Source organism: Neophocaena asiaeorientalis, unplaced genomic scaffold, assembly GCF_003031525.2.
Source record: "Neophocaena asiaeorientalis asiaeorientalis breed wild unplaced genomic scaffold, Neophocaena_asiaeorientalis_V1.1 scaffold254, whole genome shotgun sequence".
Classification (NCBI taxonomy): Eukaryota; Metazoa; Chordata; class Mammalia; order Artiodactyla; family Phocoenidae; genus Neophocaena; species Neophocaena asiaeorientalis.
Window position 1 is genome coordinate 3,823,855 of NW_020174705.1, and position 27,102 is coordinate 3,850,956.

General features: G+C 46.8%; 1 protein-coding gene and 1 non-coding gene across 4 annotated transcripts in view; one reads left to right on the plus strand and one right to left on the minus strand.

The window, feature by feature from the left end:
• Window positions 1-26,986, plus strand: part of HMOX2 (heme oxygenase 2) — a 27,315-nt gene extending 329 nt beyond the window's left edge. Inside the window, exons 1-6 of one of the 3 annotated variants that reach the window (XM_024759802.1) lie at window positions 382-403; window positions 22,048-22,174; window positions 24,068-24,185; window positions 24,554-25,045; window positions 25,978-26,104; window positions 26,194-26,986. In XM_024759802.1, the coding sequence (XP_024615570.1) occupies window positions 22,089-22,174; window positions 24,068-24,185; window positions 24,554-25,045; window positions 25,978-26,104; window positions 26,194-26,321 (951 nt within the window). In that variant the 5' untranslated portion in view covers window positions 382-403; window positions 22,048-22,088 and the 3' untranslated portion in view covers window positions 26,322-26,986. Of the gene's footprint in view, window positions 1-381; window positions 404-7,705; window positions 7,764-22,047; window positions 22,175-24,067; window positions 24,186-24,553; window positions 25,046-25,977; window positions 26,105-26,193 lie in introns of those variants that run through there. The other 2 variants (XM_024759801.1, XM_024759800.1) reach the window with 2 other exon arrangements.
• On the minus strand, window positions 14,678-14,784 carry LOC112409577 (U6 spliceosomal RNA). The gene has a single exon (XR_003005172.1). It is a non-coding gene; the product is annotated as a U6 spliceosomal RNA (small nuclear RNA).
• Window positions 26,987-27,102: the final 116 nt, after the last annotated feature.

Sequence of the window (27,102 nt, forward strand, 5' to 3'; positions counted from 1 at the left end):
GGGCAAGGGGCGGGGGGCGGCCCGGAGGGGGCGAGCGCGGCGAGCGGGGTGGGGGCCCCGCTTCCTAGACGGCGTTTCAGAGGCCCGGGGAGGCCTAAGCCGCGAGTTCGCGTAGTTGTGCCCCGGGGGAGGTGACCCCCTGGTCGCCGCGGGCGGACTTGGCGTTCCCGCGGGGCCTGCAGCCTCTGACCGCCCAGCCCGCACGTCTGTCCACCTTGGGCCGGCGAGGACCCAGACCTGGCCCGGCGGCGGAGAGCCGTGCCTGGGCTGTTGGCGTGGGCCGGGGCTCTGCCCTTCCTGCTCTTGACTCACCTCGGTCCGTAGGGCCCTTTGAGTCACTGTCTTGACTGACGGAGTGACCCGCGGCCGCCAGATTGCGAGGGACCAACGTCAGGGGCAACCGGTTAGTCTGGCAGGGAGTCTGCTTGTCACCTCATAAGCGCAGTGCCCTAGGTGTATTAATTGTCTCGTAAAAGCTGCCAGGACCGCCTTGCACAGTCTTTGCACAAGGCCTGTGTCATGTCATTTAAATGACTTCTAATGAACTGGTTGCTGTGGCCTGTGGCTGTTCATCCTATTGTCTTGTATTCATGGCTCTGTGAACCACACAAGAAGGAGCATGATTGAAAAAATATAAACATCCTATGGTGCTCTACAGTTCAGGAAGCCCTCTCACTCTCAGCCCCTAACAAAACCCTGTGAGTTGATAGTTTTCCCACAGGTGAAATGGGTTTAATGATGAATCTTGAGTTAAGAGATTTAACCTGCATCCCACAATCAAGAAGATGGCACAGATGGCCTTGTACTTGGTGGTCTGCTCCCAGATCCCATGCTTTTTCCTAAACAGAGCCATGGAGATTGGAAATGAATTATGTTATTTAAACTAGACATTTTTCCCTCTCCCTCTAAACTGCCCTCCCAAGCAGAAGGAAACAGGGAGCTTACTGGTTTTATGTATTTGAATTTCTGTTAGGCATTAACCAGGTGTTTTGATTAAAATTTTAACTGTCATATTAAAATTTTTAGGTTTTCTTTTGCGAGGAGGAGGATAAGGAATATAAATGAGTAAATCTGTGCTTTTAAAAAATTATTATTTTATATTTATTTATTTATTGGCTGCTTTGGGTCTTCGTTGCTGTGTGCGGGCTTTCTCTAGTTGCGGCGATCGGGGGCCACTCTTTGTTGTGGTGCGTGGGCTTCTCATTGTGGTGGCTTCTCTTGTTGCGGAGCGCGGTCTCTAGGCGTGTGGGCTTCAGTAGTTGTGGCTCGCGCACTCTAGAGTGCAGGCTCAGTAGTTGTGGCGCCCGGGCTCAGTTGCTCCGCGGCATGTGGGATCTTCCTGGGCCACGGCTCGAACCGGGTCCCCTGCATTGGCAGGCGGATTCTTAACCACTGCACCACCAGGGAAGTCCCTAAATCTGTGCTTTATTCATTATGTTTTTTTCAAGAAACATCACAAGACAAGACATCACAAGCTTACCAAGAGCTAACAGTTCAGTTGGGCATTTCAAGTTTACTTGGTGAAATTGGGAAAAGTTTTCAAATACAGTACCTAAGCCAAAATACTCTTGGGGGTATGGGAATTCGAGGGAGCTTGGAAACACACTTACTGAGTGACCTGGTCAGACTGGCTATGTGAAGAGGAAAAATCTGTGATTCCCCCATTGTCTGACTTGATTTCCATTTTTCCTTTGCCTGAGCCAATGAGATGATATGCTGTGAGTCACCAGAGGAGTATGAGCTACTCCAGAAATGACAATGCCAAGGAGAAGGTGAATTACAGAAAGTAAAGTATTCATTGCCTTTGGCTTACCGTTCCTTGAGTCTGTTGAAGAGCAAAATAGCTGGGACCTTTGGGCTACCTTGGTTTTTTGGTTTCTTTTTAAAAGCTGACTCTCTTCATAGGATAGTTGGGCTCTGTATCAGGTTTGCACCAAAGACTGAAATATCACTCCTCTAGGTGGAAGATATTTTTGAAAATTGGAATTGTATATTTCAGTGTAAAATTCAGAATTTAGTTTGTAACTCCTTGGAGAGAAAGATTTGAACAATACATTACCTCCTTGTATATTATTGGCCATAGTTAACTAAAAAGTGATAAATAGACATTTAATGCAGTCTCTTTTTCTGATACTAGTTAATTGGAGAATTAAGAGATCTGGGTCACATTTCCTTTTGTGTTGAACAGAGTGAAGGTTTTTTGCTTTTTAACTTAATTTATTATATCTGTTAGGTTTGTTTGTGTAAAAGTATAGGACGAAAGCTCTGCCTTTTATTATTATTATTATTTTTTTAAGAAGATGTCGGGGTAGGATCTTATTAATTAATTAATTAATTTTTGCTGTGTTGGGTCTTCGTTTCTGTGCAAGGGCTTTCTCTCGTTGTGGCAAGTGGGGGCCACTCTTCATCGCGGTGCACAGGCCTCTCACTGTCGCGGCCTCTCTTGTTGCGGAGCACAGGCTCCAGATGCGCAGGCTCAGTAGCTGTGGCTCACGGGCCTAGTTGCTCCGTGGCATGTGGGATCCTCCCAGACCAGTGCTCGAACCCGTGTCCCCTGCATTAGCAGGCAGATTCTCAACCACTGCACCACCAGGGAAGCCCCTCTTCCTTTTATTGTAATATGAATAATCTCTCAGGGTATTTTTTCCCTGCTGAGAAGCAGTGCCATTACTGATTAATTCTTGCCAGCAATGAGAGAGAGTGGAGGGGGCATATCTTTAATTGGAACAGTTAATATAACTGCTTATACTGGGGTCTTCCTGTTTTTTATATGGAAGTTATTTCACTCTGGTGACCACTCGGGTGCTCTGTGATAGTTCACTCCAAGGTTTACTTTCCCCTGTTGACTTCATTTATTTACCATAAGATGTCTCCAATTATATTACGCATTGTAAAGCCAGCTAATGAAGGCATCTGGCTTTAAATTCTTTTAAACTTTCTAATAAATCTGACGCACAATACTGAAATACAGCAGCCCATAACTGATGGTCTGGTCTAACAATGTTACATATGTTTATAGGATATGCAGTTACATTTATTCATAAATCCTTTCTGTATGACCAGTGTCTTTCCATTAAGAATAACAATGGTTTTGTAGTTCACTATAGATAATTTAGAGGTGCATAGCTATTATAAAGGGAATATGTTTACAATCAGCCCATCAGAGGACTGCATCTAAATTGCGATTGTAGCTGACTGCAGTGGAGCCAGGAACTCTTTTTGGGTCGTCATATCAATCACATCTATAGTCAGACCTTACAAGGTAATATTCTAAACCTTAACTAGGCATTTCAAAACAGCAGTTAAATTCATGAGGCTCTTCTCAGTGAGCAGGTTTTAATGTTGCTTTGATGTAATTTTAAAAGGCTTTTAGCAAACGTGCATTTCCCTATGTGATACATTTCTTTTAAGCAAATATTTTAATAGTAACCCAAGGGCTGTTTAGTCTGCTTTTGGAGTAGGAATTGCATCAGATTGCGTGTCTTCTTGCTGTTCAATGATGTGATGTTGAGGAGGGTTCTTTTTTCAAATGTATGCTTAAGTATCTCTCTCTCTGAAAGTCTACATATACACTAACTTTTTGTTTGCACTTCAAAATGATTGGATTAAGTACAAAATTGAGCTGATTAATCAATTTGTAACCATTATTTTCACAAACAGCTATTCAACACTAGACAATGTTGTTTTACATGTGTGTATATGTATCCAAATACATACATATTAATTTATATTAGAAAGAGTGAAAAATAAAGGGTTTGTTTCTCCCCAAAAAGGAAGCTGTGGTATATTTTTGATCATGAGAAAAACATTAGCCCCTTGAGCTGCAGTTTCTGTGTCTGAAAAATGAGGTTAATTCTTGATGAGCCTTCAAGTCTTGAGTGCCTTGAATGCTGCTTTTCAATCTAAGACAGGGGTTTCCAAACTTTTCTGTTTCACTAAGTTTGGGGTTGGGCCTGGGAACCTGTGTTTTTAAAGTTTCCCATGTGATTCTTGTTTGGGGCCTCCTTGTCTAAAGCCCAGGCTGGATGGAAGAGGGAATAGATTGGTAGGAAGGTGAGAAGTAAGCGACAGGATACACGAGGAAAGAGACAGCAGAGAGGACAGGAAGGGCGGATTGCTGCACACAGTGACTGCGGTCAGCTTTTCTGCCAGAGGCCCAGCAAGTGGATATTCTTTTCTCTCTACTTAGGGGAAAAATTAATTTTTGTCACACGAATAGATTTGTTTCCTTCCCAGGAATATCATAAGCCTAATTATTGTCATAGTTCTCAGTAACTTTAAAAGGGCTTTGTGGAAGAATGGCATAAAGAGACAGGTGTCTAGCACCCCGCCAGCCTGACTTTTTCTCAATACTCCCAGCTTCTTGCCTTTCTCCCAGTGAGCTCTCTCAGTCTTGGAAGCCTCAAGTTTCACTATCTTGTATTATATTCAGTCCCGCAGTTACCTTAGGGCTATGGGAAGGTGCTAGCATGATTAAAAACAATTTACCATCATGCTTTTAGCTAATCTAGTTGGCTGACCTGCCTCCTCAGTCACTGGGGTGATCATATTTATTATGCCAAACAGTGGGACCCATAGTCTGAGCATACAGGTATACTGAAGGAGTTGGTGAGACAGGATATTTGAGTCAGAACTGTCCTGGAAAATCTGGAACATAAGGCTCCATCTTTAGCACTGTTGTCTGTACTGCACAATTAGCATTTATACTATAATACACCTGTTATGTCATTTATCTTTCTATTTCTCTCTGTCTCTTTCTCAGTTGAAAGCTGCTTGAGGTCCTGAACATCTTAGGCCTCTTTGTAGTCGTAGAGCCCATGAGCATTATAAGTGTTTGTTGATGATAAGATGGTATGTCACATGCCTTCCTTAGTACTGGATCTGCTATTCTCTCTGGCAAGACCACTAGGAGCTGCTACAGAGGAGCTGTTGTCACCTGGAACTATTTCCAGGGCAATTTGGAGGAGGGCAGGCAGATGAAGGGGAACAATCGGTGAGCAAAACTGAGTGTGGGTTGGGAGTGGGGGCTAGGTAGTAGTGTTTGAAGGCAGATGAGAAAAGCAGACATAATGAAGTGGCATTAAACCTTTACTCCCTTGATTTTCTACAGGAAGGCAAGGGGAGAGTCACGCCTTGTCTTTGCTTAGTAGTAGCAGGTACCCCACTAATTAGAAAATAACTTTTAAAACACTCTATTCTGGGACGTCCTTGGCAGTCCAGTGGTTAAGACTTCGCCTTCCAATGCAGGGGGTGTGGGTTCGATCCCTGGTTGGGGAGTTAAGATCCCACATGCCTCGGGTCCAAAAAACCAAAATATTCAAAAACAAAAACAAATAAACAAAAACACTCTATTCCTCTGCCACACTTGGGTTTTTGTCAGCCTCAGCAAAATTTCTAAGTGTCTGTGGTCAGTGTCATGTTTGTCTTGCTTTGTAACACTTTTTGTGTTTGCAAAAAGTCTTAACCGGCAGACCCAGAAGGAACAAAGTGGGGTGACTGGCTGCTCTAGGTTATGCTTTCTTCCCTTTGCATGTGGCTTTTCTGGGACTTATGCCCAGATTTTAAAGTCAATACATTCAAGTGCAAATGCCTACAGGTAGAAGGACAAAGAAGCTAACTATCTGCCCATTTGGCACACATGTCTTGCCTCTATGGTGTGCAGACTATTGGCACTGAGGGGATGTACAAAAACAACAGCAAATCCAGCAATCCTTGTTCACAGGGGGTTGGCAGTCACCTTGAGGAGGTGCAAAACAGTAAATTCACTTTGTATGGTTTATGATTGTTGTTTTGACACTCAATATTCTGCGAGGTCAGGGAAGTATGGAGCTGAGAAGTGGAAAAGATGATAATTTGAATGAAACCCACTGGGTTAGGTAAAAGACAGAGTAGGAAGAGAAAAGAAGGAAGGAGGGGAAACCCCTCTTTAATGAATAAGCATTAAGGGGTTTTACTGAAAACATATTACCCACAAAAGGAATGTCTCTCATAAAGTAACTCATCTAGAATAGGGATTCTTAACCTGAATTCTCGGTCCACAGGTGAACTTTAGGGGCCTGTGGTTGCTCTGAAATGGCATAGGCAGCATTTTTTAAATATGTAATTGTTCTGGAGAGAGAGTTTGAAGTCTTCATCTGATTTTCAAAGGGATTTGCAACTTCAAAAGGCTAATGATTATTATATTCTGACAAATACCCTTGCTACCCATCTTCAGAAGTGCACGTCTGTGAATTTGTATCTTCAGATGAGGAGGTATTTCCATGGAAGATTAGAGACAGAAACCGTAGGATTCCTTTGTAAACAAGAAGCCTTCTACCAAACATCAAGTGTCATGGGACATACTTGAGTGTTCATGCAAAGGGCAGCATGTTCCCACGTACACAGTGGTCTAATCTGGTTCCCAGGAGTGGGGCAGCTAAAGTGCCTTTACCTGACTGGTGTGAGTAAGGCTCCAGGTCTGCACTCAGGGACCTTATAGTCAAGTGCAGCCAATAGAGTGTGTACCTGTCTGTGATACAGAGCTAGAGCCAAGTAGGAGTTTTGGGGAGAGGGTGAGTTGGCACAGAAATCACATGCTTTTTGGAATGTCAGGATGTTTTTCAGAAACTACTAGTTGGAAACAAGGTATGAAAGAGTGGAGGGAGCCCTGGGCAGGTCTGTGAATAGAGCCTAATTCAAGACCAGCTTCCCTCTGCTGCTTTGGACATGCAGACCTAAAAGACTGTCCTAGAGCTGCCGTCTCTTAGCGCACACGGCGAGAAATAGAAACCGTCTGTTTCAGAGTGAGTGCCCTAGCTGCCCCAGACCACAAAGCATGCTGAGCTCAGGGCTCCTGAGGGCGGAGGAGGAGCTGAGCTCCCGCCCCCCACCCGCCCTGACTGCTTTAACTGTGGATGCTCCGCTGTACTTGCTCCATGTATTAGCCTTCTGTGTAGGGTTTGGTTTGGGAAAAGGGGTGAGCATACCTCTCAAAGCCCTGGAGCACACGATTCTCTTCCTTTCTTGACATTTGCCCTCCCCATCGTGTCTACCTTTTTTACCCCTAGTTATTCATTCATTATTGCCTAATCAGGTCCTTAGTCAGCAGTAGATGTTCTGGGCTATTTGAGTTTCCTCTCGATAATGATTAGTGGTGACAATGATGTTTGACCAGTTCTGGAGACCTCTTGGGAATTACAGGCACCCATTTCATGTATCTTTAATTTATGTATTTTGTGCAGGCTGCCTCATGGAACAGGAATATTCGTTTTACAGTGGCAAAATGCTGTTTGTTTTTTTATTTTCTTTTTGGTAAATTGCGATCACTGTAGCATTTTGCTTTTCCCCCTTGCAATAATAACCTAATGCCTTGGTGTATTTCCTCCAAAATGTGCTTAAAGACAGGATATGGGCATGTTAAAAGAAGGTTGACACCTTCCCTAGACTAACGAACATGAAGAGAATTCTGCTGTGAAATCCCTTCTCTAAAGCCACCTGGGGGAAAATAAAGGGTTTTCACAGAGGTGGACAGCAGGAAGGGTCAGTGGTTTGTGCATGCATGGAGTGGAGGAGTGCTGGTAAGCGTTTGTTACCTGGACTGTTAAAATTTTGCCTATCCATTTCTTTTCTTTTTTTTTTTTTTGGCCACGCTGCGCAGCATGTGGGATCTTAGTTTCCTGACCAGGAATCGAACCCGCATCCCCTGCAGTGGAAGTGCAGAGTCTTAACCACTGGACCACCAGGGAAGTCCCACCTATCCATTTCTTTAAAAAAAAAAAAAAAAGGTAAGGCAGTATTCTGCTCTTAATCAGGCTTTCAAAGTCCTTAAAATCTAAAAGGTGTGTGGTCAATAGCTGTATCTGTAGAATGTCAGGAAGCCAGTTTAAAACCAATGCAGTGCAACATTTCTCTTTCAGTGAGCTATTTGAGCACAGAGCATCATGTGCTTGGTCCCCCTACAAGGCCCGTGTCACCCCCCACCCTCCATCAGTAGAAATTTCTGCAGTAAAAATGCTGCTCAAAGATGCTTACTCACTAGCCAGGCATTTTTATTTCTGGAATTCACTGTTAAATGTTCTCTTTGTCATCTGCTCTTTGAGAATACCTTGATTTTGAGAATACCTTACATTCTGGAAATTGTCTATTCACTCAGCAAACCCTGATTAGGTAGGTACCCTGTGTTGGGCAGTAGGAGACAAAGATAAATGAGCCATAATCCGGAAAAAAGACGTGTACAAATAAATACTGTAACAATACAAGTGCTATAATAGATCATGAAAGACTTACTTGGGTAGCCCTTAATGTAACATCATGCCTCCAATATCATCCAGCTCATTGTTATCTAGACCTTATTTTTAGAAGCAGTACAACTCCATTTTCAGAGGAATAGGGGAGCTGCTCTCTCTGAAACGGGTGGGGGAAGCCCACAGTCTTTCCTGCTCTGCCTCCTGTTAAATACCATCTTCCCTGCAGCTCACTGAGAAGTGCCTCTTATTTTGTAAATGAGGATGTTGGAGTTCAGGGCAGTCGTTTAATACAGCTAGCTAGCGCAGACCTGGTAGTAGAGCTTAGTTCTCATTCTTAGCCTACTTGTCAGTCAGACACCAGACTGTTAAACAATAATTAGATTTTCTCCCAGTTTTATGTTTTATTCCTCCAAAAAGTCAGTGAGCACATTTCTGTCAGGGCTTCACCTCTGCCTGGCTTTGTTACTGAGCCTACTTGAAAGGTTTTGCCTCCTAGCGATCGAAATACAAATCAGTCCTATTCCCAGGAAGGTACTGTGACCCTTTTCATTGTCATCTGTGGGCAGTGCCAAGTTGCCCCACCTACAGCCTCTTCTGTTTTCTGGTGGAAATTCAGTTTCCCCAGAAATCTCTGTAAAGGATATTTGATGAAGGTGTGATGGATGGTGTGAAGCTTAGCCTGAAAACAAAGCTCTTCTTGTCTCTGTAAACTGATGAAGGGATGAGAGGTTCGAGCAGGGTTTTTCAGCCTTGGTGCTGTTGACGTTTTGGGCTGGATAATTGTTGTTGTTATTGGTGTGTGTGTGTGTGTGTGTGTGTGTATATATGTATGCACGCTTGTGCTTTCTGTGGGATGTTGAGCAGCATCAGACCCACTAGATACCAGTAGCACAGCCCATCCTCCAGTTGTGACAACTAAACATGTCTCCAGGCATGGCCAAATGTCCCTTGAGGGATAAAACGGCCCCCATCTGAGAACTGCTGGGTTAGGGATTGATTGGCAAGAGACCTAAATGGAAATCAGAATTTTCAAGTACATTTTTCATTTACCTAAACTTTCATTTACAGCGATGAGCTGCTCTAAAGAAACAAAACAGTAACATGTTCCGTCCCCGATCCTGACCCTCTGTGGCATGGAGGGGCTTCACCTAACTCATGTTTAGAGCCTCCTTAAAAGAATTTGAACTCTGGTGATCATCTTCCTTTAGGTCCTTTGCAAATTTTATTTTGCTAGAAATTCCAAGGTTTTTCTGTTCCTTTCTTGGTATCTAGTGTTATCAGAATGAAAACAGGTTCTTCACAGTGAGCATTCAACTCAGTCTGTGATCCCAGTATAGATTTGATGCTACCTATAGGGCCTTTCATAGAGACAGGGGTTTTTCCATTTCTTAACTAAAAGTATACAGGAACATTTGTTAACTTTAAGTGACACTTTATTAGTCTATTATTAGTCAAATATTCATCAAATAACTATTAGTTTATTAGTCAGCATCATACTATATGGCAGTTTTATAAGTAAATTATCTCATTTTTATACCTACGTTGCAGAGTTGTTATTACTATCCTTACAGATGAAGAAACTGAGACTCAGAGAGGTACCTGGTCGAGGGCCACCCAGCAGGTGTGCAGCAGAACCAGGGTTTTCTCTCTGTCCTGCCTGACTAGAGCCTGTGCCTTGACCACAGCCCTATGCTACCTCTCAGCCTGTGTGTGGCAGTGGATTCTCTCTTGGCTGGGCTTAGTTCAGGTCAGGTTTGTTGGGCGCTTACCATAGGCCAGCTCTAGAGATAATCATGCAATTCAGTCATTACCTCAACTCCTTTGGTGTCCTGTCAGCACATTAGCATTGTGCTGTGCAAATAGGACTTCTGTGCGTATGGCTGCTGTTAGATTTGTTGAGACCATCTTCCAGAAACTTTGAGGTGGAGGGATTCGGTCTGCATGTCATAGGATGTATACCGAAATACAAATACTTATATTTGTATCTAAGTTAATAGTCACATTTATACAGATGCTGAGTTACTGTCGGTGACTACTGTGTGGGGAGGCTGTGTCCTGGGCATTTCGTCCTGGTGAGGAAACTAATGCACATGGCTGTGGAAATTTCATGGATAGACCAGGTAGAGTAATGTGTGATGATCTGTTATCTCTTACCTTGGATCTGAGAAGGCTTCAATGAAGACCTAGAGTATCTAGAAAAAGAGTTTGAGGGCATTTTGCTAAGTAATCACTGTGCCACCTTGATTTTTCTGCCTTTCAAGTATGGCTTTGAGGGGTGTTGCAAGTAAATTGTTACTAACAGTGAAATTTTTGAATATTTTGTCTTTCAAAAAATATGTTTTATTGAGTTAAAGATTATCCTTATAAGTCAGCTCTCATTCTGAGATGCTTTTTAGAGTGGAAGAGAGGGCTGCTGTTACAACTAACTACTGATAACTTCACATCACCTACAGTATATTTTTTCTACCCTCTAGCTCCTGGCTACTCCTAGGGGACATTTTCATCCATGTACAAATAGGCCAGATATACTGAGGGAGGAAAACAGTTGCGCACCCCCATTCCTGGGAGCTGTTGCCTCATTTATTAATACAGGGAACCAGAGAGTTGAGTGGCAGCAGGCTGCCTACTCTGCTCCTGACCGCTCCTCCAGTGGAGGCAGGGCCTGCTGGGAACGCTGGGAAAGCCGAGCCTCTTACTCTAAGAAAGTCCGGTAGCTATTGCTGCTGGTCCCCTGCCTGACCATAGACACAAGCCTGTGAGGACAGGGCCAGCCTCTTGGAGTTGCCAGTTCTTGGTCAGGGCTTGTTTCCTTGCCGCCACTTCACCCACCCCTTCCCCTGCTGCCAGAATCTAGGCAGTTGTGAAAAAGCCTGAGAATGACACCTAACTCTGTAGGCCTGTGGAAATATGTTAAGATCCCAAACAGGTCCAAAGTGAGAGAGGAGCCACCTCATTAGATTATTAGATTGACCAATGCCTTGGCCTATGGAGTTGCTAATCTTATAAGAAGTTTATGTTGATGTACTTCCTATCCATCACACTACTGTTTCAAAGGCAGATGTATTTTCAGTAGACAGAAAGGACTGAATAGGTCTTAGACACTTAACACGTGGAGGACACGCTTTCAGATTCTTAAAACCAGGTCTTCTGTTTCTCTGTAGTTACTATGGTAATAGGTACTATAGAAATGTGCAGACTCTATTGTGACTTCCTCTTGGTGTTGGGATGCCCCAGAGCCTCTGGCTTCATCGTCCACCAAGACCTGGCAGATCTGGCTGCTTCCTTCCAGGCACTGAGTGGTGGTGGGGGTCGGGGGATGGAGTCCCAATCCTCCCCCTTGGGACCAACCATCTCCAGCCTTGGCCTGCCGTGTTAGTCAACAAAAGTAGGGCTCGCCAGGGGACAACCTTCTCGGGTTGCCCTGTATTCTGAGTGAGCCAAGATGAGATTTGTGGGGATGGGCAGCAGCAGCTTCTGAATCTTCAAATGGGAGCCTGAACATTTACTTCTCAGAAATCATAGGACTGAGCTCACTTTTCATACTAAAAAAACGAATGGCACTCAGTGGTTTAGCAAACCCCTCCACTGTTAGCGTAAATGCAGTGTAATATAACCTCAGTTTCCATGTTGCTAGTAGTCTGTCATGACACCCTACTAATTTCACGTTCATGTACCACTGAGGGTTAGCTGGGGACACAGGAGGAATCACCTTGCATTCAGAAGGACTCAGGTTTGGTCCCAGCTCGACTGTTTACTCTGAGTGACCTTGGCCATATTACTTAATTCTCTTGATCTTAGTTCCTTCATAGTCATGGGATTCTGCTCGAAAGTGACTTAGTCTGGTGTGTCCACATCTGTTAGATTTTAGTCTGGTGCTCTTCCTCTGCACCACCCTCTCTTGGGTGAACTTGAGGGCCTTTGGTCCCTGCAAGGATGCTGCTTAGGTTCTGTTGATCCTGTTTGTACAGAGGAAATTACCTGAGAGCCCATAGCACTTCTAGGTTTTCCAAAATGGAAATTCAGCAGAAGCATCCTAATCATCCACTCTCTCCCTCAACTCCCAAATGCTATTTGTAGTCATCATTTATGAGAGAAGCTGAAGTCACAGGTGACAGTTGTTGCACCTGAGTAAAAGGAGATGTGACTGACCACTTAATCCACAGGACACGTGCTTTCAAGATTGTTCCAAAGTTGGAATGATTTTTGGTTGATGGAGATGACCCACGAGCATTTACTCTGTTACAACCAGCCCTGTAGATGTCTGGTGCCTAGGCTTTGTTCTTATAAAATCCCAACTTAACCATTTTAGAATTCAGTCAGTACTTCAGCCCCTATCCCTCCAGGTCCTTCTCATGGGACTAAAGAGTCTTGTCTTCTCAGCCCTGAGACCCAGTGGCACTCAGGGAACAAGGGCAGGTCTTGTATTTATTTCATTTGTAGTAGGAAGTGGCATCTTTTTTTTTTTTTTTTTTTTTGAATCTTCCTGGACCGGGGCACAAACCTGTGTCCCCTGCATCGGCAGGTGGACTCTCAACCATTGCGCCACCAGGGAAGCCCGGAAGTGGCATCTTTGGTGCCAGCAGCAGTAGATTTCTGGCCTCTTCTCTGCTCTTTTCAGTGTTTCAGGTTTCGTCCCAGTGTCTGCTTTTGAATTCTTGCTCAGCTGTATTAGAATGTGCTACAGATGAGCCCACCCCTCCACAGTGAAACAAGCCTGCCAGAGAAGTCTTGGACTTCCTGAATCACGCCAGTTTTTGAGGTTACTAAGAGACTAGTGCCCTTAGTTGCTTTCTGGTTGCTTGTTGCCCAAATGTGCAGGTGTGTGTTGAGTAAATCTGATGCAAGAGCTTTGTGTCCCTGGACTCCCCACTTTTCCAGGAATCCTTGTTTGAACTTTCTCTTTATCAAGAGGTTAATAGTCATCCATTCATTCAATGGACTGTGGGATTGAATTCACCCAGTGATCAAAATGAAATGGGTGAAGCTTGTGTTTAAGATATCCTGAGGTGTGGCAGCACCAGAGTTCAGAGACCTCAGGTCATTTATTCTACAAACTCAGAAGGTATTGATCTAGGTGATGTGGTTTCCTCAGGGTTTTGGGAGGCCCCTCTTATCACTGCTTCGTAGGGTAAGAGCTGAGTCAACCCTGTGCACTGCTTCCAACATCCAACTTAGCCAGCATCAAGCAGCATCTGCAGTGTGGATTTTCTAGCTTCAGTGGTCACAGGTCTCACCTCAGAAAGAGCAGGAATTCCCATTTCCTGACACTGTCAGAGGATGATGGCTGAGTCAGAGGTCCTCAGGTGTGACCTGCCCAGAATTATCTATGAAATTATCCAAATTTCACATTCTTCCTCAGTGTTTCAGAATCACCCAGCTGCCCGTTTTCGCCAACAACTTTCTCAAGAGATCATTAGCATTTGAGCAGCGTTAAGTTTCATGAAGCACTTGTGCACACATTAGCTCATTTAGTCCTCACAGCACACTCGAGAATGTGGAGCAAAGAGAGTTTTGTTACCCAGTTTTATGGATGATGAAACTCAGCCTTCAAAAGGTTATGACTTAACTATAGCCATGGAGCTACTAAGCATTGGAACTCCAACCCAGATCTTTCTAACTCTAAAGACCATACCCTTTGTGCAGGGCGCAGCTACCTTTCCATTCCCGAAGGTGAGCTGGGTCTAGAGCAATAATCAACAGTAAGTGAGAGCCCAAAAGTGGCCCCTGTAAACTGACAGGTCCACTGAGCTCCCCCCTCCCCTGCATCATTCCAGCCCTCCCTGAGGTCTGGGAGCAGCGCAGGGACAGTCAAGGCTGTTTGCTACAGAAAACAGGTTGCACCTCCTCTTCACATCCATATGCCAGCTGGGGTGCAAAACTGGCCCTTGGTGCAGGGTTTATGCTTATAAATACTGGATTTTAAACAGTGCTAAGGAGAGCAAGTTTATTTCCACGTTGCATCCGGGAACAGGGCTTCTTCCCCCTGTTGAGAATTTCCTGGTGTCCTAGCACTGTCTGAAAAAAGCTCACCAGGAGTGTCTTCTAGGGTAGACCAGCTAGTAAACAGTTCTGAGTTCATTCTCAATTCCTTTTGTAACATTAACATTTGTTATAAAGTGGTTTCATGGTCATTATCCTGTTTGATCCTAGTAATAGTCTTTTATTGAATGCTGGGCAGGTATTCATTGCATTTTACAGGTGAAAAATGGAGAAAGCCGGAGAGATTTGGAAGCTCTGAAGAGATGCACCTTCCTGCCCCCTGGCTTCCTCCCTCCTGCTCCCTCTCCCTCCACAGTAGCCCTAGCATCGTTTGTTCCCCAGATCATATATAGGGTTAGAAGGAGGATGTTAGAATTTACTCGTTTTGTGTAGACAGATATTCAGAAAAGAACTTGCATGATGGGTAAACAACCCATTTCTTTCTTTTTTTTTTTTTTAACATCTTTATTGGAAAAAATATGGAATGCTTCACAAATTTGCATGTCATCCTTGCGCAGGGGCCATGCTAATCTTCTCTGTATCGTTCCAATTTTAGTATATGTGCTGCCGAAGCAAGCACAACAACCCATTTCTTTATCTGCTGAGGCTTGCCTGATAGGAGTATGTGGCACCATTAAGAATTGACTTGGCCTGATTATGGGATTGTTCAACAGAAACAGGTATTCTCACTTAAAGGTGAAAAGGGGATGTAGAGAAGGAACAAATCCTATAGTCCAGGAAAGGGAGTGTCTTGGACTCTTGTATTCTGTGTTTATCATCTGAAAACATTTATGGGGCACATATTGTACATGGTTTCTGTGACAGGTGATGCATCGTTTTTAACTATTGACCCTCCTGAATGTCACAATATGTGGGTGGGGTGAGATCATAGACAAAGATGTATACAGTTGAAAGGTATTAGTTCAGCCAGAAGAGTGGAAAACACGCAAACACATCTCCATGGGCTGTGGGAAGAAGGCTGCACCAGTGACCAGAGGCACCTTGAGACAGAAGAAACCAGAGGCCTCATTACCAGCAGTACTGGCTAAGAAAAGGAGTCAGAGCCTGCTGAGGCACCTGCCCTCACAGGCCCGCGGGTGAGGAGCAGCCTTGCTGGGCAAGGGGAGAGAGGATGTGGGACTGGACCTGTGTGGTGCTGTCAGAGGGACCCAGGGAGTCAGTGTCCACCTCTGATGTGGGGAGAGCAGCCCGGGGCAGGGACTATGGGGGAGACCCTGGGCTGCTGGAGCCCTGGGAGAGGACTCTGGGGGAGCAGCAGAAAAAACAACACTGGCCCCTAAAGGAAAGCAACAGCCCAGCTGGGCCCTGTGAGGTGAGAATGGCCTTGGCCAGCTCAGAGGCGTGGGAATTTATAAACAAGTCATTAGTTAGAAAAAAAACCAGACCACCAGAAAGAGGGGTGGAGGTGGAGAGAAGGAGGGAAGGAGGGAGGGAAGGAGTCAGATTTGAAGAAAAATAAAACTAGATTTCATACCATTTAATTCAGAGAGGTAGTACCCAACTAAATTTTTTATTATTTTACTTGGTATTTTAGAATTTAATCCATATTTTATTGTCACCCCTCACCCGCCCCCTTCATTTAGCTAGCTTTGTCAGTAGGCATTTCATTCATGCATCAGCAACAATTACAGCTCAGGTTGGAGACTCCTCAGGGTGCTGTGCTGTACATGATTTGGAACATGGTATTGGACTCTGAGAAACTCAGAGTATGAGGGAGTCTTGATCTGTCTTGTAGGATGCTTCTAGTTTAATGGGGTGGGAAACAGGCTGATGGCACTTGTGGAAGCTGAAGAATGATCATCTCTTATAAATGTGACGCCACTTCTAGACCGGAGTGAACTCTGAGCCGCCAACAGCCTTCTAGGAGGCAGGCAGGGACTTCTGGTGCCCAGTAGGAAGCCATTCGGTAGGGAGGGAGCAGCCACTCACCTTCCATCTGGCTGCTTCCTCCTCTGTGTATGTGGGAAAACAGCACTAGCTCATGTTGTGGGCATCCCATGAGTTGCGGTAGCTGATAGCTGGTCACTGTCGATTCCAGTCAGGCAGGAGAACTGTTCTCATTTCAGGGAGCTGGTTGCCTGCCTTTCCTCCCCCTTCCCCCCTCCTTCCTCTCTAGTTCTGGCCAAGCTCAGCAACCTGCCCCCTTCCCTCACTTGTGGTTTTCCAGGGCAAAGAAGAAGAATGGGAATGAAAAAAAGAATTGTTACGGATGAAGTCTCCACTGTGCCTTTTGGGATCACCAGGTGGGGAAGGAGTGGTGATTGTGTTTCTGTCTGGCAGCCGTGTCCCAGGCTGACTGACCTGAGATTTGCTGATGTGAGTCTCTATGGAGGAGGATTTAATGTCTTTGAACATGACTGTTCTTTCAGAAGCCCTAGAGTCTTGATTGAGCCTGTCATTTACCAGGGCAGAGGCTTTGAAATGAGTGTTGTGGATCTGCTGGGCCAGGTCCACAGGAGGGAACATTGGTGATCGGGATGTTGTTGCCGCTTCTCTCAGATCAGGTGTGGGAGTGGGAGTGAAAACCAGTAGTGATCGGGTGAACAGCTAGGAGTACAGGAATTATGGAGTTATGGAAGTAGATTTTACAAACAGAGAGTCACAGTTTTCTGGAAGTAGAAGAGAGAGGGCAGATCGACCTTTCTAGAATTAGTAAGAGCAAAGTAAAGGGCCCAGGGGACTTCCTGGTGACCACTTGGTACAGTACAGGGTCTTAGCTGGTTTCCTTGGTCCAATTGCTCTCTCTCTCCCTTCTCCCATGCCTTTCCCTCCCCCCTTTCAAGAGAATTGAGCCACTGTATATGAAAGAAGGAGCCAGTTAGCTAAAAAGTCCAACAAATAACAAGTATTCATAGTTTTCCAAATTCCCTTCCTGTCACCATCAGTATACTTAGCTGTAGATAGTCGTAGTCAGTGTTTGGGGGCCTTTTTTTTAACAAAGAAGTTTATGTAGACTTCTTTATGCAGGGGTAGAGCCCGTCAGCTTGTTGCTGTGGTGCCAGGATTCCATTGTTTACTGTTGTTTGAGTAGCCCTGCCCTGTATTGTTAGGCTGTGTGACTTTTTTCAAATGTCATAGTATGGCTACTTATCATTTTGATTACTATTAATACTTCTTGAAGTGTATTTCCCACAGTGGAATATTTTGGGATCTTTCTGTTTTTGTGTTTTTGTTGGGGGGTTGGGGCAGCTTCTTGTTGATAACAAGAGGTTGAAGTCTAGAAAGGTTCCACATTTATGATTTGGCCTCTGATTTTCTAGGGATTACAGTGGTTCCTACAAAGAAAAAAGGATTTGAGTGTAGAAGTCAGCCTGACCAAGTTTGGCCATGTAGCTTTTCAGAGAATGAAGTGATTTCTGTTTCTGACGTGCAAGGTGGCTCCTGAATGCTGCACCCCAGGCCACTCCCTTGAGGAACAGTGGCCAGGCCTCAGGAATGGACACAGCCCTCTTCCAGGCACCGAGCCTGTGTGGGTTGAATGTACTAACTGAGCCTTGCTGAGAATGTTCTCCTTCCCTGCCAGATGGAGTTTTTAGCCTGCATAAGGACTCAGTATTCTTGCCACTGGGATGGAATAAGCTGGTATCTGTCCTTGTTTCAAAGCAAAATCCTTAAACCGTGTTTTGAGTTTAGAACCTGTTGAAGTAGTGGACCGCAGAGTGCGCTTTGCTGGCCATAGATGCCTGCTGTTGGCGGCACGCATTACACCCACCTTCATTCCTTTGGATTTGTTGTTCAACATGTGTTTATGGAGAGCCTGTTATTTTGGGGGCCCTGGAGCTACAGCAGTGAAGCAGACAGCTGTGGCCATGCCCCTGGGGGCAGAGTCAGGCCTCCTTAGAGCTGGGAGGAAGGAATTAGGGGCTGTTGGGCAGGACCAGGTTGAAGAGGGTGGGCGGAGGGTGTGCCTGAGGGAGGACTGGCACAAATAAAGTGCTGCTGAGAAAAAAAAATGCCAAGACGGGCACTGGAGGAAAACTGGCTTTGCCTTCCTCTGTGTTTTTAAGAGAAGCAGAAGCCTTGTTGCTCAAGTGACTACACCTCCCAGAACGTGCAGTTATCAAGTAAAACAGTTAATGGTCAGATTTAATCGCTCATACAGTCACTGCTGTGCAGCATGATGATCAGGTGGAGGAATTTACCTAAGTTACTGCAGTTGGTAACCTAGGCAACCAAATGGCATTTGTTCTTGTCTTTGCCTGATTTTAGTTTTTTCCTGTAAGCAGCATGCGGGCTGCAGTCCTCAGGTGCCTGGGGCGTGTCCTCAGTGTGGCGGTGCACCTGCCTAGAGCCTCTGGGGCCTTTTACTGCAGCCTTCCTCCTCTGGGAAGCCTAGAACTCTCATGTCAGCACCCTCTCCTCTCTGCAGTCTGAGTGCCGAGCAGCTGGGGACAAATTGTGGCTCTCAGGGTCCCTAAGGGAGTGGAGCTCAGATGTTCTTTCTTAAAAGTCTGGGGAATTCCCGGGTGGTCCAGTGGTTAGGACACCACACTTTCACTGCTGAGGGCCCGGGTTCCATCCCTGGTCAGGGAACTAAGATCCCATAGGATCCCGCAGGCCGCGCGGTGTGGCCAAAAAAGAAGTCTGTAAAGTTGGGTCAGTATGAACAAGCTGGGGGAAGCTATGTGGGGCTTATTCCACAGTTGGCAGAGTCTACCTCGACCCCTCAGAAAGAGGACACATAGCTGGGTAGCCTTTCACCATCTCTGTGGACTGTCCAGTTTCTAGCTTTGTTCATACTGTTGCTTGATCTAGAGGCACTTCCTCTCCCCCACCCCAGATCCCGTCTGTTGTTGATGGTCTGCACCATACCGTCACCAACACTTTGATAGAGAAGAGTGTATCTAATTTGGAGTCAAAAGAAGGTCCCATTTTCTATATTTTGCTGTTTCTTCTTCTTTTTTTTTTTTTTGCGGTACGCGGGCCTCTCACCGCTGCGCCCCTCCCGTTGCGGAGCACAGGTTCCAGACGTGCAGGCCCAGTGGCCATGGCCCACGGACCTAGCCGCTACGAGACATGTGGGATCCTCCCAGACCCGGGCACGATCCTGTGTCCCCTGCTTCGGCAAGCGGACTCTCAACCGCTGTGCCACTAGGGAAGCCCTATTTTGCTGTTTCTTCTTCTTTTTTTTTTTTTGCGGTACGCGGGCCTCTCACCGCTGCGCCCCTCCCGTTGCGGAGCACAGGTTCCAGACGTGCAGGCCCAGTGGCCATGGCCCACGGACCTAGCCGCTACGAGACATGTGGGATCCTCCCAGACCAGGGCACGATCCTGTGTCCCCTGCATCGGCAAGCGGACTCTCAACCACTGTGCCACTAGGGAAGCCCTATTTTGCTGTTTCTTTTCTCTCTTCTTTTCAGCTTTATTGAGTTATAATTGACAAAATTGTAATTGTTTAAAGTGTGCAACGTGATGATTTGGTATATGCATACATTGTGAAAGGATCCCCACAAGTTAACACATCCATCACCTCACATATTTACCTTTTTTTAAAAAATAAATTTATTTATTTTTGGCTGTGTTAGGTGTTCGTTGCTGCGCGTGGGCTTTCTCTAGTTGCGGTGAGCGGGGGCTACTCTTCGTTGCGGTGCGCGGGTTTCTCATTGTGGTGGCTTCTCTTGTTGCAGAGCACGGGCTCTAGGCACATGGGCTGCAGTAGTTGTGGCATGCAGCCTCAGTACGTGTGGCGGGTGGGCTTAGCTGCTCCATGGCATGTGGGATCTTCCCAGACCAGGGCTCGAACCAATGTCCCCTGCATTGGCAGGCGGATGCTTAACCACTGCGCCACCAGGGAAGCCCCTACCTTTTTTTTTAAGTGAGAACACTGAATATCTATTCTCTTAGCAAATTTCAGTTACGTAGTACACTATTATCAGCTATAGCCACCATGCTATTCATTAGCTTCTCAGACCTTATTCATATTATAACTGAAAGTTTGTACCCTTTTACCAGGCATTACCCATTGCCCCCACTCTGAGGCAGCCCCCATTCCACTGTGTTCTATGAACTGAACCTTTTTTTTTTAAAGATTGTGCATGGAAATGGTACCATGCTTTGTCTGGCTTATTTAACTTTCTGCTATTTTCTAAGTGTTCTTGGGCAAGTACAAACCATTTTATCTAATATTTACTGAGTGCTTACCAAGTGGCAGGCACTATGCTTCCGTGTTCTCACTTAATCCTTCCTATCATTAATCCGATTGTATAAATACTAAATCTAAAGGTGAGAGAAGGTTCAGAAAGATCCTGCTGAGCAAAACCATGTCTTATAATATCCCCAAAGATAACAAAGAAGATGTTATCTAGAGAAAACTCAGGATATTTAGCAAAATACTAACAGTGGTTGTATCTGTGGGGTGAGATAGAGGTTGTTTTTAACTCTTTATACCTTTCAGGGACCTTTATGCCTTCTTTATACCTTTCAAAGACCATTTCTTATACTTCTTTGTTCTGCTTGAACAAAGAAGTGCCTATTTCTGGGTAGAGCTCAGTAATGCTCAGTAAGTAGATGCTGCTTGAGGTAGAAAGTTAAGGTCTCTTCTTTTCTTGGCTTGATTTGGCCTGAGTTGGTAGCCCTGGTCTTGCGTTACTTTGTTAGTTGTTGGTGCAGCTGTGCTGCTGTTCATCTGGAAATTTCCCAGATGGGCTCCCACCCCTTTGCACTGCCGGGGTGGAGGGTGAGCTTGTTGTGTTCTGGGACCATATCTCCCTGGCTGACGAAGGCTCAGCCGTGGCAGCAAGCAGCAGGCACCGATTGGCTAACTTGTTATTTCCATCAGCCGGGCAGAGTCTGGAGTGGGCTGGGGACAGTTTGCTTGCGTGGTGACTCAGTGTAGCTGAGGCAGGTTTTCAGGGGCCTTTCAAGCAGCTCTGCTTTAAAGCAGAGCTGCTCTGAATGGCCTGGCTTGACGTTCCACTTCGTGTGCTTCTCTGCACAAGGCCACCTGCCTTTAACAGGTAGGCTGGACTGGCTCAGATGAGCTTGCTGCCGCCCTGAGAGCTGCTGTACTGCTCTTTTTTTTAAAATGATGTTTTCTTTGTTATTTTATGTTTTGGATAACTTTTAATTTTGCTATAATTTCAGAAATACAGAAAAGTTGTAAGAATAGTACATAGAACTCTTGTGTACGTTTTATCCAGATTTACCATCAGCATTTTGCCTCATGTGCTTTACTTGTGTGTCCTCCCCCCTCCATGTACGTGCCTGTACACACACACACACACACACACACACACACACGTGCACGCATGCTCTTTTTCTCTGTCTCTGAACCATTTGACAATAAGTTGCAGGTAGTATGCCCCGTTACTTTGTGAATACCTCAGTATGTGTTTCCTAAAACAAGGACGTTCTCTTAACTAACCACAGTGCAATTATAAAAAACAGCAAGTTCAGCATCAGTACAATACTCTCACCACTGTCCATGTTTTGTCCATATGCAGATATAGTCCCAGTAACGGCAAAGCTTTATTTTTTTTATTTATTTATTTTTTTTTTTGCTGTACGCGGGCCTCTCACTGTTGTGGCCTCTCCCGTTGTGGAGCACAGGCTTTGCGGCCATGGCTCACGGGCCCAGCTGCTCCACAGCATGTGGGATCTTCCCGGACCGGGGCACGAACCCGTGTCCCCTGCATTGGCAGGCGGACTCTCAACCACTGCGCCACCAGGGAAGCCCCCGCAAAGCTTTATTTTTAACGAAAACATTCCTGAGGCACGTGGGTGACTCTTTGCTTATGTTGCTCAGGGGAGAGCAGAGCCAGCAGGTGTTTGGGGGACGTGACTGTCGTGGGCGCCGCATCACCTACTCCTCATGTCTCCGCAGGACCAGAGTAGTGAGAGCAGCAAGAACCACACCTGGCAACGATGTCAGCGGAACTGGAGACCTCAGAGGGGGTGGATGAGCCAGAGAAAAAGAGCTCTGGGGCCCCAGAAAAAGAAAACCACACCAGGTGAGCGATGGGGACTGGCCATCTTGAGTTAGGTGGGCCCAGGGCCTGCCATGCCCAGCACACCTGGTTTCAGGTGCTGGAGGCACCAGGTGTGGTCAGAGTCATGCTGCTGTGGTCCCCGGACGCCAGGCTGGCACTGAAGAGACAGCATATGGCACCCTGGGCTGCTCAGCGCTCTGCCCGCTCCTTCTCACCGTCATCTCCATCATACGAGGAGGCAGGACGGGCACTGCTAGGAATGCTGAATAGTGGAACTTGATGGTATTCCTGGTCCTTTTTTCTTCTTAAAATTCTAAGTGTTTTGTCATCTGGGGTGAGAAAGGGTAATCAGAGGCAAAGCTGGCACCTTTTCCAGTGTCTCCCACCCCCTTGAATGTGGGAGCAACTCTAACTTCAGGGCTTTCCTTACTGGGGAGGACCAGTTCACTCAAAGCCTCTAGTTACCTGGGCCTGTTCTTCATTGTTCTTAGCCTGTCCTTGTAGCCCTGTCATTGGCAAAGTTCTTTTTTTTTTTTTTTTCCTGAATATTTATTTTTTATCAAAGTATGGTTGATGTATAATATTATATAAGTTACAGGTGTACAGTATAGTGATTCACAATTTTTAAAGGTTATACTCCATTTGTAGTTATTACAAAATATTGGCTATATTTCCTGAGTTGTACAATACATCCTTGTAGCTTATTTTATACATAGTAGTTTGTACCTCTTAGTCCCCTACCCTTATATTGCCCTCCCCCTTTCAGTCTCCCCACTGGTAACCACTAGCTTGTTCTCTATATCTGTGAGTCTTCTTTTTTGTTATATTCACTAGTTTGTTGTATTTTTTAGATTCCACATGTGAGTGGAATTTAGTATTTGTCTTTCTCTGATTTCACATAGCATAATGCCCTCCAAGTCCATCCATGTTGCTACAAAAGGCGTTATTTCATTATTTTTTTGTGGCTAAGTAATATTCCATTCCATATATGTGTATGCATGTATGTATAATATATATATATATCACATGTTCTTTTTTTAAAAAATTGGAGTATAGTTGCTTTACAATGTTGTGTTTCTGCTGTACAGCAAAGTGAATCAGTTATACATATACATATATCCACTCATTTTTAGATTTCCTTCCCATTTAGGTCACCACAGAGCAGTGAGTAGAGTTCCAGCAAAGTTCTTTTTTTATATCTTGAAATAATTGCTAATAATAAACTATTGTCAGCACATGAGTGATATGAGCTAGTCTCCTAAAGAAGCCAACAGAGGCTAGGCTTCGAGAGGTCAAGTTTTTCTCGCTCTAGTAGATGATTGTATGGACGCACATGAGCCCGTACTCGGTGCGTTCTCCACTTTGTCTGGTACTGGCTACTAGCATCTGTCAGCACCACTCCATCCTGCATAATTTTGTTAAGCAGCACAAACCTAGGTCCTGGCTCTAACCTCCCCGGCCTTGATCTCATTTGCATCTTCCTACTCCTGGACCCAGCCACATGTAATCCTGAAGACACTGTGGGTCCAAGGTGGGAGGAGAGCAGCAGGGCCACCCCAGAAGATGCATGGTCAGTCCTTCTCAGTGGTGTGGATTCCAGGAGAGACATTCCCAAAGGTTGTTTGTTCCCTGAAGCCAGCACACGCTGTGGTGTGTTTGTTCGGGCACTAGGGGGCCACAGAAGCAAAGCATCATTCATTTGGGTGGTTCAGAGAGACACGGACACTGTGGAGGAGTAGGTCACAGTCATCCAGAGTGTCTCCCAAATCCTTGGAGCAGACTCACATCTGCCTGCCCTGTGCTTCTTGGTAAGAGGCTGGAATCAAGTTTCTGAGCAGCCTCTGCCTCTAGCTTAGCAAGTGGTCAGCCTAGAGCTGGGAAGGGCTAATTCACACACGCATGCTCTCTCCATAGGATGGTGGACCTCTCCGAGCTCCTGAAGGAAGGGACCAAGGAAGCGCATGACCGGGCAGAAAACACCCAGTTTGTCAAGGACTTCTTGAAAGGCAACATCAGGAAGGAGCTGTTTAAGGTTTGTGCCCTAGGTCATGGACTGGGTCGGGCTGGGGGCCTTAGTCCCATGAGGAAGCCCCCTGGAGAGCCTTTCTCCATACTACATGCTTTCTCAGCGTCAGGCTGTGGTTTCATGTCTTAAGTGGAATAACATAGTGATGTAAAGGAAGTGATCCATGTTCCAAAGAATTCACCGTGTCATTCCTTTAAGAAACAAAAGCTTCCTGCGCATGTGAAATAATTCACTGTATAAAAGTAGGCCTTTGGGGAATGGAGGGGGGTGCTACTCAAGCTTTTGTCTACAGCTGCTCAGAAGTGTGGGCAGTGGGCTCGGGAGTTGCTGGCCAAGGTCTCCCTTTCCCATGGTCTCCCCATCGCCCTCGGCAGCTGGCCACCACTGCACTGTACTTCACATACTCGGCACTTGAGGAAGAGATGGACCGGAACAAGGACCACCCGGCCTTTGCCCCCTTGTACTTCCCCTTGGAGCTGCACCGGAAGGCGGCGCTGATCAAGGACATGGAGTATTTCTATGGTGAGGACTGGGAGGAGCAGGTGCAGTGCTCCGAGGCCACCCGAAAGTACGTGGAGCGGATCCACTGCGTGGGGCAGAATGAACCAGAGCTGCTGGTGGCCCACGCCTACACCCGCTACATGGGGGACCTCTCAGGGGGCCAGGTGCTGAAGAAGGTGGCCCAGCGGGCCCTGAAACTCCCCAGCACAGGGGAAGGGACCCAGTTCTACCTGTTTGAGAATGTGGACAATGCACAGCAGTTCAAGCAGTTCTACCGGGCCAGGATGAACGCCCTGGACCTGAACCTGAAGACCAAAGAGAAGATCGTGGAGGAGGCCAACAAGGCCTTCGAGTACAACATGCAGGTACTGCCAGGGGTCAGGCGGGAAAGGGCCTCTGACCGCGGGGGGCTGCTGTGGGTCTGCCTGAATGGACATCAGTGCACTAGGACAGAGGGGCTGCCCAAATGGGCATCAGTGCACTAGGACAGGAGCTACAGCCTGCCCGAGAGAAAGTCAAGGGACCAAACAGGCCAGAGAGCATGAACCCAGTCATGGCTCTGCCTTGTTTGATAGCCTGTGTGTTGTGTTTTGGGAAGGCGAGGCCCCAGCACATTGAGGGGTTGGGAAGGAGAGAGCCATCTCCCTCCCTCTCACCCCAGGATCCTGGTCTTAAGGAATGGGTTTCCCCCTTTTTAGCAAGGATTGCTATGAGAAGTCCTACTTGGTAAGTTCAGGGAGAGAACCAAGGAGAGTGAGAATGACTCAGTTTACAAGTAGCTGTTAGATGGGCCCAAGTCCGGGGAGGTTGATTCTGTGTCCAGAGCCCAGGCCCAGCCCTCAGCACCAGAAAGTTGCCACGGGAGGTGGTGAAGCGCCAGCCTGACCACAGGCCTGGCAGCCCTAGTCTGATCTCAGCAGGCCTCTGAGGGCCACTTAGGCTAGATCAGCCCTGTCAGGGCCTCATTTTCCCATGTTCCTCCTTTTCTGTTGTTTCTTGCTAAAAATACCCAGTGGCTGGAAGTAGGGAAGTACCAGTGCTCACACTGTCTTGGGGCAGCGCTTTTGCTTTCTCCTCCTATCTGTCCCCTGGTAGTTTCAGTTGTGGGCTGTCAGTCTGGGCAGCACAGGCACGGCCACACCTCCCAGAGTTCGGCGGTGGGGCACGGACTGGGGCTGCTGCTCTGCACTCCTGAGCAAGCCTCGCCTGCTCCAGCTCCGTGTCCGGGGGAGAGAGATTTTTCTTTGAAAACAGAGGATACAGTCCAGTGATGGCTGTCGATCCTCTGCACCTGCAGATATTCAGTGAACTGGACCAGGCTGGCTCCTTGCTGGCCAAAGAGACCCTGGAGGACGGGCTCCCTGTGCACGATGGGAAAGGAGATGTGCGGAAATGCCCCTACTACGCTGCTAAACAAGACAAAGGTAGGTCTCGTGTGTCCCGAGCTCCCCCCAGGGTGGTTGTGTCCGTGTCCCCTGCTGATGCCATGTCCCTTGTTGGTGCTGCCGTGCAGGTGCCCTGGAGGGCAGCAGCTGCCCCTTCCGAACAGTCCTAGCTGTACTGAGCAAGCCCAGCCTCCAGTTCATCCTGGCTGCCAGCGTGGCCCTGGCTGCCGGCCTCTTGGCCTGGTACTACATGTGAAGGACCACCACCCATGCTGGCGCCCTCCTCCTGACCACTGGCCTGCCCTTACCTCCACCCACGACCAAACTACCACCTCAGGTGACTTTTTTTTTAATGCTGGGCTTGAGAAAACAAGCAACCAATAAAAGCCAGATGCTAAAGCTTTTGCCTGTCAGCATCCCATCTGTGGGCCAAATGCGGACCTGGGTGCAGGCCCACCCTCCCTGCAACCCCCAGGCCACGGCAGCAGGAGCAGCCAGTGCAGCTCAGCGGGCCAGCCTGGGCCTCTGGAACCAGCTCTGCTGCTGGGGCACCCACACCTCTGACCCCAAGGCTCTTTCCCTCTGCTCTTCCTCGTCATGTTGGCATTTAGGTGGGTATCTTTCCCCTGTTGGGAGTGGAGTAGCTAGCAAGTTCAGGCTCCCATAGCCCTGGGGTCGGGGGGGCTCCCTAGATGTGGCTGCTCTTCTGCAGGACCTCTCCTGGGGGCAGAGGCCAGGAAGGGGGCAGAAGCCAGGCTTGCACCCTGCCTCAGAGGCCTTGGGAGCTCTGTCCTGGGTAGCCAGTCCTCATGCCTCTCAAGCAGAAATCTGAGTGGGGTCTGTTTGCCCATGGCCTGTCTTCTCTGACCTGTGGAAATGCTACTGCACTCAATAAAATGGACTCTGACAGCTGCCTCGCTCCTTCCTGGTGTGATGTCATCCTTCTCGATGGCCCCTGGCAGCCCCTCATGTGCTCCCAATACTGCTGGTCCCGTTCCAGCAGCACACCTCTCCAGGGCAGAGTCACTGTGACCATC